Raw genomic sequence first — 13,042 nt, forward strand, 5'->3', positions numbered from 1 at the left:
TGCTGCCAAGCTTGGCAAGAAGAGTGGATACTGCTTATGAGGACGCCACTCCCACCGGTCCCATAGGTACAAAGGTGGATTCAGCTTTGAACAGAGTTCATTCTGCTTCAGAAATCACAATGCATTCTCAGACCGAAGCTGCGTTCACGTCCCAATCAACTTGATGATCTATCTGAAAGCTCTCACCATTGGACAATCTAGGGCTGTTTGACCAGTCGTCCAACGATGGGTGCGCCTGAATCACCCAAGAGTGTAGCAGGCCCAGTAGGAGCCCGCATCTCCATGAGTAGCCTTTGGCCGGCTTCAGTTGAAAGGGCAGGTCTCGTAACTGGAAATGACTTGATCGAGTTGCAAAACACAATGCTGAGGTGGCCAAGGCATCACAATATTTTAAAAGGCCTCCATCCTTATTTCCTATAAAAAACAATCCTGTTAACGTTTTCCTCTATATTGTGTCCCGTTGTGCATTTTAGACTGCGATGAGTTTGAATCAGGTCTAGCTCCTTCCTCTTCATGTGCCCAGTTGGCTGTGATTAGGGTTTTTAGAGGTTCCTTTGAGAGGGAGAGGTCCTCTATAGAGGATTATACTTGTTTGGTATTTGGATTTAGAATGATCTAAAGTCTAGCCTGTGGCCCATTCTGGGATCTTCCCTTGGTGCCTATAAGTTTAGTTGCGGCTCCCGTTGAACCTTTGAAGGAAGTGTTGCTGAAGTTTTTTTTGTGTAGACTTACTTATGCAAGACAATTGGGTGAAACTTGATCTCTTCTTTGCAGGAAACCATTTTTAAGATTCATGCCAGAAGGAGGCTGGCGTCTTCCTTTAAACAAAAGACTCTTACTAGATTCCATTTAGCTCCGGAGATTGTCCTTCCTACTCTGGAAGCTAGTCATTCTAGCCCAGGTGGACTGCAGTCTCACTCTCTGGATATTGGGAGAGCAGTAAAATGGATATTTCTTGTACCGCATTTTTCACAAAGACAAGGGCCTCATTTGCTATATTATGGCGCATGGCAGCACAGAAAGCCTTCCTGCTGCGCTGGCGTGCATCAAAATAAAAGGGCAGGAGTGCGCTGTATCTACAAGATATGGCGTATTCCTGTCCTTCTCCCTTACATCAGGCACCAATGCAGACACCCTTGAGTCATGTTGCAAGGCTGCCTGTGTTGCGGGGAAGGGACACCGTCCGGCACAAAAACAATTATCAATGGCATTTTCCTCTTTCTATGCGTGTTGCAGAATACTGCAGAATGCAGCAGGCATAGCAAAAGGAAAAACTAGGACAAATAAATGTATTTCTCATTGTTGTGCTACTCCTATGCCTCCCAAGGGAAGGCGTAGGATCCTGATGCATTCTCAGCTTTCTCAGATTCACAAAACATTGTAAATCTGGGAATGTGTCAGGTTCCATGGATGTAGCATGGAACGCCCCTTTCATGCAGAGGAATGCGTGAAAGGGGGTCATATTTTTAAGGCCATAAAAAGTCACACAGGGTCTTGTAAATATGGGCCGGCACAATGCACCACTGGTGCGCCAAAAAAAGGGACGCACAGGACGCACAATGGGCTTATAAATGAGGGACCAAGTCTTTATGTTTTTCGTTTGGTCTGTTGTTTTTCTGTTGCTATTGCTATAGTTCATCCTAGCCTGTTGCTCGTCTGTTCCTGTTCCCTTTTCTCTTTAAGGGTGGTCAGCAAGCAGCGTGGCTGGTTTGTGGGCAGAATGTAAATGATCTCTCTGCCATATATTCGCAAGGCAGCCACATGTAACACACCTTATAACTTAAGTTCACTCTATTATTTGGATGTTTCTGAATTTCCAGTGGGGAAAGCTGTATTAAGTCTGGAAACATCTCTTAATTCATGTTAGTAGCTTGTTTGGTTGAAGGGGTGTTTCTATTCTTTGGACCTAGCACTTTCTATTAAAGACGGCCATGTTGATTCACAAGTCAATTTTAATAATGATGTGCTAAGGAGTGGAGTGCACCCATCAGATGCTTGCTCCATCTTCATTTCTAATGACTGTGATGATGATGAGTTGACATGGGTTCAGGCCGGATTACCTACTGGTAATCTTCTTGACACTGCATCCTACTTTTCCTCAGACCAGTCCTGCCCATTGCTTTCCCTCCTGAAGGTGGCAGGTGCCCTAAGTGAGGTACCTCTGGGGCTTTTTCAGGAAGTGAGGTAGACCTCCAAGGCAGGGGCGGGTCCTTCGTTTGAGCAGAGGGGTGTCGCCCCACTAACCAAAATGGCCAAAAAAAGCCTCACAGATGAAAAATAAAATAGTAATAAAGTTAATCTATTACTGTTTTTTTTTCCATCCACCCGTCCTGAACCGACAGTCAGGACGGGGCGGGGCCTGCTGAGTCACAATAGCAGGGAGGAGTGTGGGCTGACTGGGCAGTTCAAAGTGCGCTTCTCTCGTTGGCCAGCTGTCTTGCAATGGCCAGCCAGACATGCGTACTTTGACACCTCTCACCCAACTGTCTTAGCCCAGGCCCCCAGCGCCCTTGGGAGCACAGAGAAAGACTGCTCCCTCCAATCCTGGCGCTGCTCTCATGCTGGTTAACACCTTGAGAGCAACGCTAGGATTTGTTAGGGGAGTTGTTGAGGATCCCGCGCTGGAGGCAGAGCGAGAAGAAGAAATTGGACTGGAGCGACGTGAACGTTTGTCAGGTAAGTGCCTATTTATTTATGTTATTTATTAAATGTGTGCAGTCACCCACCCACCATCCGTTTGCCCGACCCACCAATATCTCGTGCTGCCAGCTTGAACTGCCCCAAGGGTTTTTATGAATAGCTAAGGGGGCGGCCCTCGGGTCAGAACTTATTGTTTGTTTTTAAGTTTTGCTTGTTAGTCTTCTGTCCCTTGTAGGGTACAATTCTCATTTCTAAGGGCTGAGATGGGGAATGAGTAGGGCGCGGTGCAATGAACGCTACTGGTAAATAATCCAGCCATTACCTGTGGAGTTTCTGCAGGGATTATAATTAGTAAAAGCGTGCAAACACATGTTCACTATTCACGGCCTTCCAAAATTCATATTTCATCATAAATTTGCAGGTGCCCAGAAAATTAGGGAGAGCTGTTGTTAAGAGCAAACACTGTCGATGCTTTGGAAGGACTGTGATGTAACCAATCAGACTGTTAATGTGTAGGTCACAGTGAAGCTTGTGCTATGCGTACTTGCGGTTATAGACACCTGTTCTGAATGCTGCCTTGGCACGGATGGGTGAAACTGACTGAGATACACACATACTTAGCACGCTGGCATACACCCCTGTTGTTTAACTGCATTTTAAGCTCAGTGCGAGGGTGAGGCATGGACATGTAGCAGTCAGAGCAAGGGGGCAAGTCTGTGTTTCTGTGGTAGGTGGCAATAGAGGACGTGTGCTAATTGCCTACCTGCTGATAAGCTGATAATTGCCCTTTGACCCATTATGCTTAGTTGGGTGGGCGCTTGCACACTTATTGCCCAAGGGCAGTCAGGCCTTAACAGCTGTTAGTTTCGCTTTTTACCTCACTATGCGCCTTCGTCTTTGGTTAAGGCCCTTAACAGCAGGCATTGTTATTCATACTGCGAGTGAGCACTGCAATAACGCTTAATGCTCAGCTTCAAGGTTTACAAACAAATTAAACCTGTTGCTTGGTCCTACCTGGGTCTGACGGTTCACTTCGGGTCACCTGCAGGGGAAAAACATGAGAGGAACTTAAAGTAGTGCCATGTTGTGTTTGTCGCTGTTCTCCTTCCATCCAGTAAGTATATAATTTCCATTCCATAAGTATATAACTTACCGGATCTTTGCAGTGTGGCCGAGGGCGGACGGGGAGTACTCTCTGCAGCCAAAACACAAGTTTAAAAGTAACTAGGAGATTCCTTACAGTACTGACACAGAAAACCACCTTTAGCAAGACTGCTGTTGACACGGGTGAGGGCCTAGTGCAACCGCCTTGAGCAACACCAGGGAGGGTCAGGCTGCTTTCAGCAGGTAAAAGCGGTAGCATCACTGTCCAGGCATTAGCCAAAATTACTATATAGTTTTATATAGCGTTAACTCGATGGAATGTATTAAAGCGCTTTACATGAGCACCAGTTGATATACAAAGGACACATTCATTTTATAAGGTACGGGGAGATGAAGTGATTTGCCCAGAATCATAGCATGTTGAGTGTCCCTGCCGAGACCCGGATCCGGTTCCCCCAGTTTCAAGGCCCTAGCCGTTAGGCCCCAACTTCTCTTTTTCAATTTTGGCACCTTTACTAGACAGAATGTCCCACGAAGATGAGGGGGTGATACAATAATTAATTCCAGATTTGTAAAGCCCAAACTCATCAGCCCTAAGGGTATCCAGGCGCTGGGGCCGTGCGGGAGATAAAGCGAGCTATTGCCCAGTCACATGGTGCTGAGCTGAGCCGCCGCCGGGGATCGAACCGTGAGCCCAGTGCTCCAGAAGCAGCTGCTCTGGTCGCTGCACCACATCTCTCCTACCAGGAGGACAGTGAGGTCATATGCCACAAGTACACGCCATTATAAATAGTTGTGTGACCTAGGCATAAAGCTTTGAAAAGACATCGGGCCATATGTAGGAAGCCAAATTGCGATCGCAAATGCTGAAATTCGCAGAATTTCAGCATTTGCGCTCGCAATTTGGGCAATGTGCTAAGTAGCAAACAGCAATCCACACGCAAAAGAAGGAATCGCAAAATTTGCGATTCCTTATTTTGCAAATGCATTTAAGGAATCCCAAATTGCGATTCCTTAAATGCAATGTAGGAAGCACCCAAGTTGTGCGATTTTGGCTTAAGGAATCGCAAATTACCACCAACTTCAGGTTGGTGGTAATTTGCGATTTCTTAGAAAAATGCACTTTTTTACATAAGTGCCATGGGGCGCACATACATGCCCTTAGCGCATGTATGTGCGTCACATGTGCACACATGTTTATTTCAGGGGTGCAAAAGGGTGTCCTATTGACACCCTTGCAACCTTGGAATTGCATTCTCAATTTGCGATTCTCTAATTGAGAATCGCAAATTGAGAATGTCTTCCCATTCATTCCTATGGGCATTCTAGCCCATAGGAATGAATGGCAAGGTATTCCTTATTTGTGAATCTCAATTTGTGATTCGCAAATAAGGAATATGTGGGATTTGCAAAATAATTTGCTATTCCTACCTACATTGCGTTTTGCGAATCTCTAATTGCGATTCCCTAAAAATAGCAATTTGAGAATCGCAACACGTTTTACCTACATATGGCCCATCTTTCCTAGACAGGAAATTAGCGGTGTGTAATATGCAAGGTGACATGTAGTGCTTTAAAAAATCTCAAAGATAAACACATGCACAAATCTCTCCCTCCTTTACTTGATCTTCAGTTTCCCCCAAAGTACGTTTTAACCGCGCTGCCTGCTGTAGAACACAATACAACAAACAATGTGACTTGACATTTAGACCTCTGGCCGGGTGTTTACACTTGAGTGTGACTAGAGCTGTATTACTTTTAGTTGGAAATGTAGCAGATGTATGACAACCAAGCTACATACCCTTTCCTACCATACCATCCTCATCATCTCCACCCCCCCCCCCCCGTTTCTGGCCTTTTCGGTCACTTCAAAATCTTCAGTGGAACCAGAACCACATGGACGATTCCCAGTGGAGCTGCTGAACACCTGGCTGAACGATGGCAAGAATTTCCTGCTCTGTAAATATGTAATATATAATTGTCTAAGCCTAATCGCTGTTAAAATGTAATCCTGAGTGAATTTGCTATTTGTATATTTATATAACTAACCACTAGTATATGTAGTAGACCTTTGTACTTACTACCTCCCCTATGTGATTTTAGAGTGTATCTGTTTCTATCTCTTCCTTGAGTGACTTTACAACCTGTACATTTGCAAATGTTCTCTTTCACTCCACTTGTATATTTGCAAAAAAAATTCTGTTTGTATCTCTTATGTAAACCAAAGTCCTAATGTAACACAACTGGTTCTTTTGTAAAGCGCTCTGACACTTTCAGGTAATGATTGCGCTATATAAAATCGCGATTAAATAAAAATAAATAAAAAAGTATTAGTTGAAATCTTTTAAAGTACACAACAGAACACTACACATTAATATAACACAAAGCAACGCAGCGCAATAAAACCATAACAGGGCAGAGCACAAAAATACACTTTAAAAATATGCAAAACAACAACTACAGTGCAATGTAACAAAAACCCAATGCAATAATGCAAAAAACAAAACAAAAAAGCAGCACAAAAAAACAACAAAAGGCGACAACACATCACCACCACAGCAAAATGCAACACAACAAATAAGCACGAATGTCGTAGTCACATATTTCCATCTTTGCAAATCTGCTTTCATAATAGGGTGGCGGAAAGTGGCTTCACCGAGCCGTGCTTTACTTACGCTAACAAGCATCTGTCAAAAATGGGGCGCGTAGACAACCGCCAAGCATGACGGACGTGAGTTAGAGAAGCTTTGCGCCGAGCCCCGATACTGTGCCAATAATCCTGTTGATTTGGGGCCCTCTGTGTTTAAAAAATAGCACTTTGTGCAGCGGAGACTCTGAGGCTTGCAACGACTCTGAAAATTAGGGTCACTGTTCCGGTAGAAGACGTGTACACGCCGACGCTCCTGTGAGCCGTGAGACAGTGGCAGGGCGCTGGGAGGTGCCGGATCAGGCGTCACACTATAAACAGAGGGGCGCAGTCAGAATAAACACGGAACTGCTTTACCTACACTATCGGTGAGTGTACTACCAGGAGTGCTGTGTACGACAGAAACGGAGGTTTGGGTGACTGCGAAGCTCGTGAGAGGCAAGATGGCGGAGGGCAGCGCTTGAGGGCAACGGACCTGTACCTGAGTATGGAGTGACGTTTTTACAGTGCGAAGGCCCCCCCCCTCGTCAGAAGTACTAAAAAGTGTAGCCAGCGCCGACTGCCCTACTACATATAGCCGCGCATGAGTGAGCAACAAGTACGCACGAAAGTGCTATTTCACGCTGCTTCCTGAGCTCGGGCGGTTGACATACCGACACGAAGAGACGGGCTGTGGGGGCAATATATCAACGGACGCTTCTCGATTGCCTGGATGGAGGGTCTTGTGATTACGCGGAGCACCTAAATATTACTGTGGATATGGCTGTGATACGGAACTCGAAACATACCGAGCCAGTGCGCTAGCGTATTGCGCAACAATTGAATTAATCAACCTTATTAACCAAGAGAATACACGTGGGAATGCATTGCATGGCTAAAATAATAAAATAATAAAGTGAACTAAATTTGCACGCATATTACATTTATATGTTTAGTTTAAGCAGTGTTAATGTGTTTTGCGCTTAAATAAACCAGCATTAACGGCTTTAAATGTCGCATATGGCTAGATAAATGCATACACATAAGGGTATTAGCAAGGGAATAACATTGTTTTATTCATTTCCATGTATTAATTACGTTTTGTGTTTCTTTACCTTAAGTTGACTTTTTAGGCCTGCTAAAAGATGGCCGCCAACTGAATCCACACTAAAGTACATGACTTCATGAAATTGACAGCAGAGGAAGGCGTCTGCACTAACTACGTAGCAACCTCTCCTTGAACCCCTGAACCAGGTCCATGAAGACTACTCTGGGCGAGATGCCAATGTCCCTGAACACGGAAGAAAATGTTGCGAATTGGGAACCAAAAGCCACCTTTTCACAATAGACTGATACTTTCCTGACCTGGGAACGATTTTCCCATACGCCTAGTTTAATACATCATCCGTATGAGAACTTTTAAATTGTTGCTTAAAATCTTGGGACGGGGCTGAATTCAACCAATGAAAAGCCTAGAAATTATGAAATGTTTCTATTATACGTAAATTTTAGTATAAATATTAGTAGTCCAGAGAGGGAAAATTAGGTTACCACCCAACGAGCTTGATACGCACCATTTTCGATGCTTTCCACTACGCTGACAGCAGAGGACGGACGCTAGACTCTTTGATGATTTTATGAGGACCCGATTCTGACTTAGAGAACGACAATTAGCCAGAATAGGTAATTATGACACAAGATTCTATTGCATTTGTTAGGATTTAAAACCTGCAATTTAAATAGATAAAGAAAATGTATTGTTTGAAGAACTGTGTCGAGTGGTTATTTCTTGAAATGTTTAATATATTAGTATAAGAATTAAAGTGTTTGACATCAAATCACTAGTTCAACTAAATGATCCAATTGGCCTCCGGATGGAGGAATTGTTAGGGTAAAATTAAACAAGATGTGGTCTCCGCCATCCAAAGAAAATAGAACTGTAGTTCAGAAGTTAAATTGAAGACCTCTCTCTCCTCTGTAGGCACGGATAGATTGATGAGAATGAATGATGGTGTTATGGGCCCCACCAGCGTATGATGTATGTATGTGCGTGTGACTGTGGAATCATTCCGTCCGTGGAAGCAGGAGGAGATTTTGTGTTCTGAACTGCAACAGTTTTCTTGGTAGCAAGATGATGGTTTTTATTGTCTAGGTTTGATGAGTTGTGTATATATATTTAGCTACCAGTATTCTGGGTAGCTAGAGATGGGTTTAATTGTTTTAGTTTGATGATTTGGCATGTATATATAGCTTATTGATTATCGATTGATATTGATATATGTATTAACACTATATGTTGAAGTCGTATTGAGTTCTATGTAGTCTGTACGGCTTCTGGGATGTAAGAAGTCGGTGACAATTCCGTAGTAGGACAGAGGTAAGCGCTGTTCTCGGGAAAGACGGGATTGTGGTTGCCCGTAGGTACCCGGGAAAAACGTGCGACAATTGAAGTTGCGCGTCGCATTGTCTGGGTTCGATTCAGTGACATCGCTGTATGTTGCCATTAGGGACAATTTCTGTGTGAGAGAAGTGTATATGATAGCAAAGAGTTATTTGTGAAATTTCGGTCTAAAGTACCAGGAAACCAATAGGTATGCCGATAACGCTTTTTACTGAAAAGGTAGCAGGTGTTCTCTGAGCTTGTTAGAAGGACAAAGTAGAGGTAAGCGCTGCTTTGTTAACGTATGTTATAATTCTGTAGTAGGACAGACTGTTCGCTGTTCTCGGGAAAACAGGATTCTGTGTGAATGAACAGTACTTCTTTGTGTGAAAGTGCGCGAATGAAATAGCATTTGAATTAATTGCGGAATTCTGGTTTTATTTCTCAGGAGCATTACGTTTCCAACTAGGTGTTTTAATGCCGGAGAGAACAGTTAATTAATGCGTGGTAGAAGGGTGAAGTAGAGGGATGTGCTACTTTGCCAACGAAAGTAATAATTCTGTAGTAGGGCAGAGGTAAGCGCTGCTCTCGGGAAAACAGGATTCTCGTGGGAAAGGTCTTTTGCTATTCTGTGGTTAGCGGAGCAGACAATGGAGACGTTTGTACGTTGTAACTAACCAGTACTGTAAATTTGAAACAAAGTCTACCGAGTAGTTTTGTAAAGGAGGGGTAGACTGAGGACAGGAGTCAGGAGTAGAAGCCGCTGCAGTGACTGTAGACGTCAGAAGGACCGCGCTGGGATTGGACAGCTAGTCAGTGACGTAGACACTCCAGGATTGGTGCGTTAGGGTGAGTCGCGCAGGGATTGGAAGTTGTGACAACGACGTAGACGCTCCAGGATTGGTGCGTTAGTTTGAGACGCGCAGGGATCGGATTTTGTGACAACGACATAGACGCTCCAGGATTGGTGCGTTAGTTTGAGACGCGCAGGGATCGGATTTTGTGACAACGACGTAGACGCTCCAGGATTGGTGCGTTAGTGTGAGACGCATAAGGATTGGAAGTTGTGACAGTGACGTAGACGCGCCAGGATTGGTGCGTGAGTAAGAGTCGCTCTACTATTGGATTAAAGATCGTACAGAGGTAGAAAAGACTAAAGAGTTCACAAAAGACAGGAAAATTGTGACTAGGGAAGGACAGTTACTCCCTCCGGCAAAGACCCCCGCATCCTTCATGGTTGCGAAATATGGGTACCATACCTGTATCTGGTTAGACAATTGGGCAAAGTATACAAAGGAAGATGGAGTTCTAGCGTTTCCAGAGGATGGGTCTTTTAATTTGGCCATATTAAGGAACCTACGGGAGAGGATGATGAGTTTAGATCCGCGACCCAGGCCTACACAGTTTGAGGCATTGACAGAGTGGGAAGACGAGATGCATGAGCGAGAAAAACAGAGAAACGGGTCTAGGTACCGGTACATGTTCGGGCGGCCAAATGATCGAGAAACTCATAGCGATAGAATGAGGAGGTGGCGAGATGCCAGTATGACAGAAGGATTATTTCCTCTTAGAACGGAAGGAGAAAGTGGAGGAAGAAAATGCCTAGAAAAGAGAAATCATGTAGAAACCCGGAGGTATGGGGCTAGTGACACTGACGATGATGTTCTAGATGGTATGTTTTATAAGAGCCCGCCTCCATACAGACAGGAACCAGAAACGCCAACCACAGGAACCCCAGTAAGGGAGACACTGAGAATCATTAAAACAGAAGTTATGACCCCAGAAGTAAAAAGAAGAAATTCACTTAAAGAGAAGGGAACTAGGGTTGAGAACGAAAATTCTAGAGAACTAGCGGAAACCACCTTAGAATTGACTGAGAAAATAAGGGAACTAACGAAAAATCTAGAAGCAGTTACAGTCCCTGTGACCATAGGTCCTGTTATGCCTATTTTTGAAAAGCAGAAAACCAATGAGCATGGGCTAACAGTTCCGTATGTGAACCAAAGACAGGCAGAACAGCCCCTGATGAAAACGAAAGAAAGTTCCTGGGAACATGCTATGGGTAAAAGGGAATTACCTGTGTCAAAGAATCCATTTTATTGTTCTGATACTGCTGAGAGAAACCGAAGGGTAGAGGGATCAATGTTAGAACCACAGAGACTGACAGAACCAGGAAATGCTGAAAAATCAGTAAGCATAACTACTGAAGATTTGAATGACTGGCTAAAAGGTTTGCAGGATAAAGAAAAAGAATTACATACTATTGATGTTGCAAAGTTAAGGATGGTCTTAGAAGAATTGATAGTAGGGACAATTCCCACAGAAAAGCTGAAAAGCTACCAAGATGAGGAACTACTGTTCCTATGCAAGAGCATCACTTGGAGAGTGAAGAATTTACATGACAGACTAGCAGAAATAGCAAGTGAAATGGGAATTGACATTGACAAGGTAAAAGCTTTACAGAAACCATACAGAGTGGATTTTACAGAAAAAGACATTGAGAATCTGAACGCTGCAGGACGAATAGGGCAGATTAGGGACATAATCACAGTATTAAGGAAATGGGGAGATGTGGATAAATGGAAGAGCAGGTGGTATAGGAAGCGAGATGACATCTCAGACAGAACATTCCCAGCGTTTCCCGTGAGAGAAAAAGAAAAAGTGGTAATGGAGTTACCTATGAGAGAGATTCCAGGAGGAGGATATGTGCATGTCCCATGGACCAGACAGGATATTTTGTCATTTACAAATGACTTCCCTAGATTACGGGAAAAGCCGGTCGAGTGGTACAGACAGGTAGACAGATTTGTGAAATTATCCAAAGTGCTGTGGATTGATTTGAATAGTCTGTTTGATATCATAGTGCCAGCAGACTTGTGGGCAGAATGTAAGATAGTCATAGACTGGCCCACTAAAGAATACCCGAGAGATCCCAAAACAGGAGCCCCAGACCCGGAGGTCATGAAGAAGTATGAACAGGTCATGGCCTTCTTGAAGAATAAAGTGCCCCCAAAAGAAACCGATTGGGTTAAAATAGATCAAACACATCAGGAAGCGAAAGAGTCAGTCCACGCATACTATGAGCGACTAATTCTGGCGTTCAAACAGTTTAGTGGGGATGACAGCCTGGGAGAAAAGGACCTGAGCCATTTTGTGTACAGATTTTTATATGGTTTGCGTCCTGAGATTGGGGATATGATCAAGCAGCACACCGTGGACTGGCAGAGCAAGAAAATAGATGAGATCCTGAGACATGCTAAATACTTTAGTGATGAAATTGAGGCAAAACAGCGGAAACTAAAAGAGAAGGCAATGTGGGCTCAAGTAAAAGTTGCAGAGAGACAGGAAGCTCAGCTAATAGAACAAGCCAATAATCCAGGCATAAAATCAAAGTTTGGTCCAGGAAAGGGAAAGGGTAACATTGAGGAAGCCAAAAAGAAGTTTCCCTGTCACAACTGTGGCAGGTTAGGGCATTGGAAATCCGAGTGTAAAAATCCACCTCTTGCTAATGATGAAAATCCGTTATTAAATCCACAGGTGCAGTGTGAGGGAAGTGGCCCATCGCCGCAACAGCAGAAGGCTGTCGGTCTACAGAATCAGGTGCCAAAACCGCCCTTACCACAGAGCCGAAGTACACAGAGGTATAGCAAAGAAACGGGATTCTACAATGAAGAACAGGTAAACAAACCGCAACGTGCGAGCGCTGTGTCACAATATTGGATGCACAATGATGAAAGTGAGCCAGAAGAAATCTATTGACGGTGCCGAAAAGAGGAAGCAGAGTGCGTACTTGGCGCATCTTTAGAAATAGATCAGACAGGACCATTTGTAGATGGGAAAGTTAATGATGAAAACATTACTTTCTTAGTAGACACTGGAGCTACACGATCTACTGTCAGATCAGCAGATGTGAAAAATCTTCCTCTTTCGGATGAAACAATCCAAGTAGTTGGTGTGTCAAACACCCAGATTAAAACATACCTTACTGATCCTGTAAAGGTCAGAATAGGGAAATTCTCAGACATGCATAGATTCGTGGTGTGTGACACCAGTCCTGTGAATCTATTAGGGAGGGATTTGTTGTGCAAAATGAATTGCACCATATTCTGTACACCAGACGGAATAGCTTTTGAAACACCAGACGAAGATGTCCTGTATAAAATGACCATAGCTAATCGAGAGTGTGAGGTTGCTGGAACCTATGCAGTATTCAATCCAGATGAATTGCCCCCGGAATTGAAACAGACAGTGAAAGCAGCGGTCTGGGACTTCACTGGGGAAGATGTAGGCCT

The 13,042-nt window shown here is 44.0% G+C and overlaps 1 protein-coding gene across 1 annotated transcript in view; it reads right to left on the reverse strand.

The window, feature by feature from the left end:
- LOC146870329 (collagen alpha-1(XV) chain-like) overlaps nt 1-13,042 on the reverse strand; it is a gene marked incomplete at its 5' end in the record, with an annotated part of 130,277 nt that overhangs the window by 48,424 nt on the left and 68,811 nt on the right. The window contains 2 exons of the mRNA XM_085642705.1: nt 3,655-3,682; nt 3,794-3,835. Of these exons, the coding sequence (XP_085498831.1) occupies nt 3,655-3,682; nt 3,794-3,835 (70 nt within the window). The remainder of the gene's footprint in view (nt 1-3,654; nt 3,683-3,793; nt 3,836-13,042) is intronic.

This window comes from Triturus cristatus, chromosome 1_1 (assembly GCF_964204655.1).
Source record: "Triturus cristatus chromosome 1_1, aTriCri1.1, whole genome shotgun sequence".
NCBI classification, from domain to species: domain Eukaryota; kingdom Metazoa; phylum Chordata; class Amphibia; order Caudata; family Salamandridae; genus Triturus; species Triturus cristatus.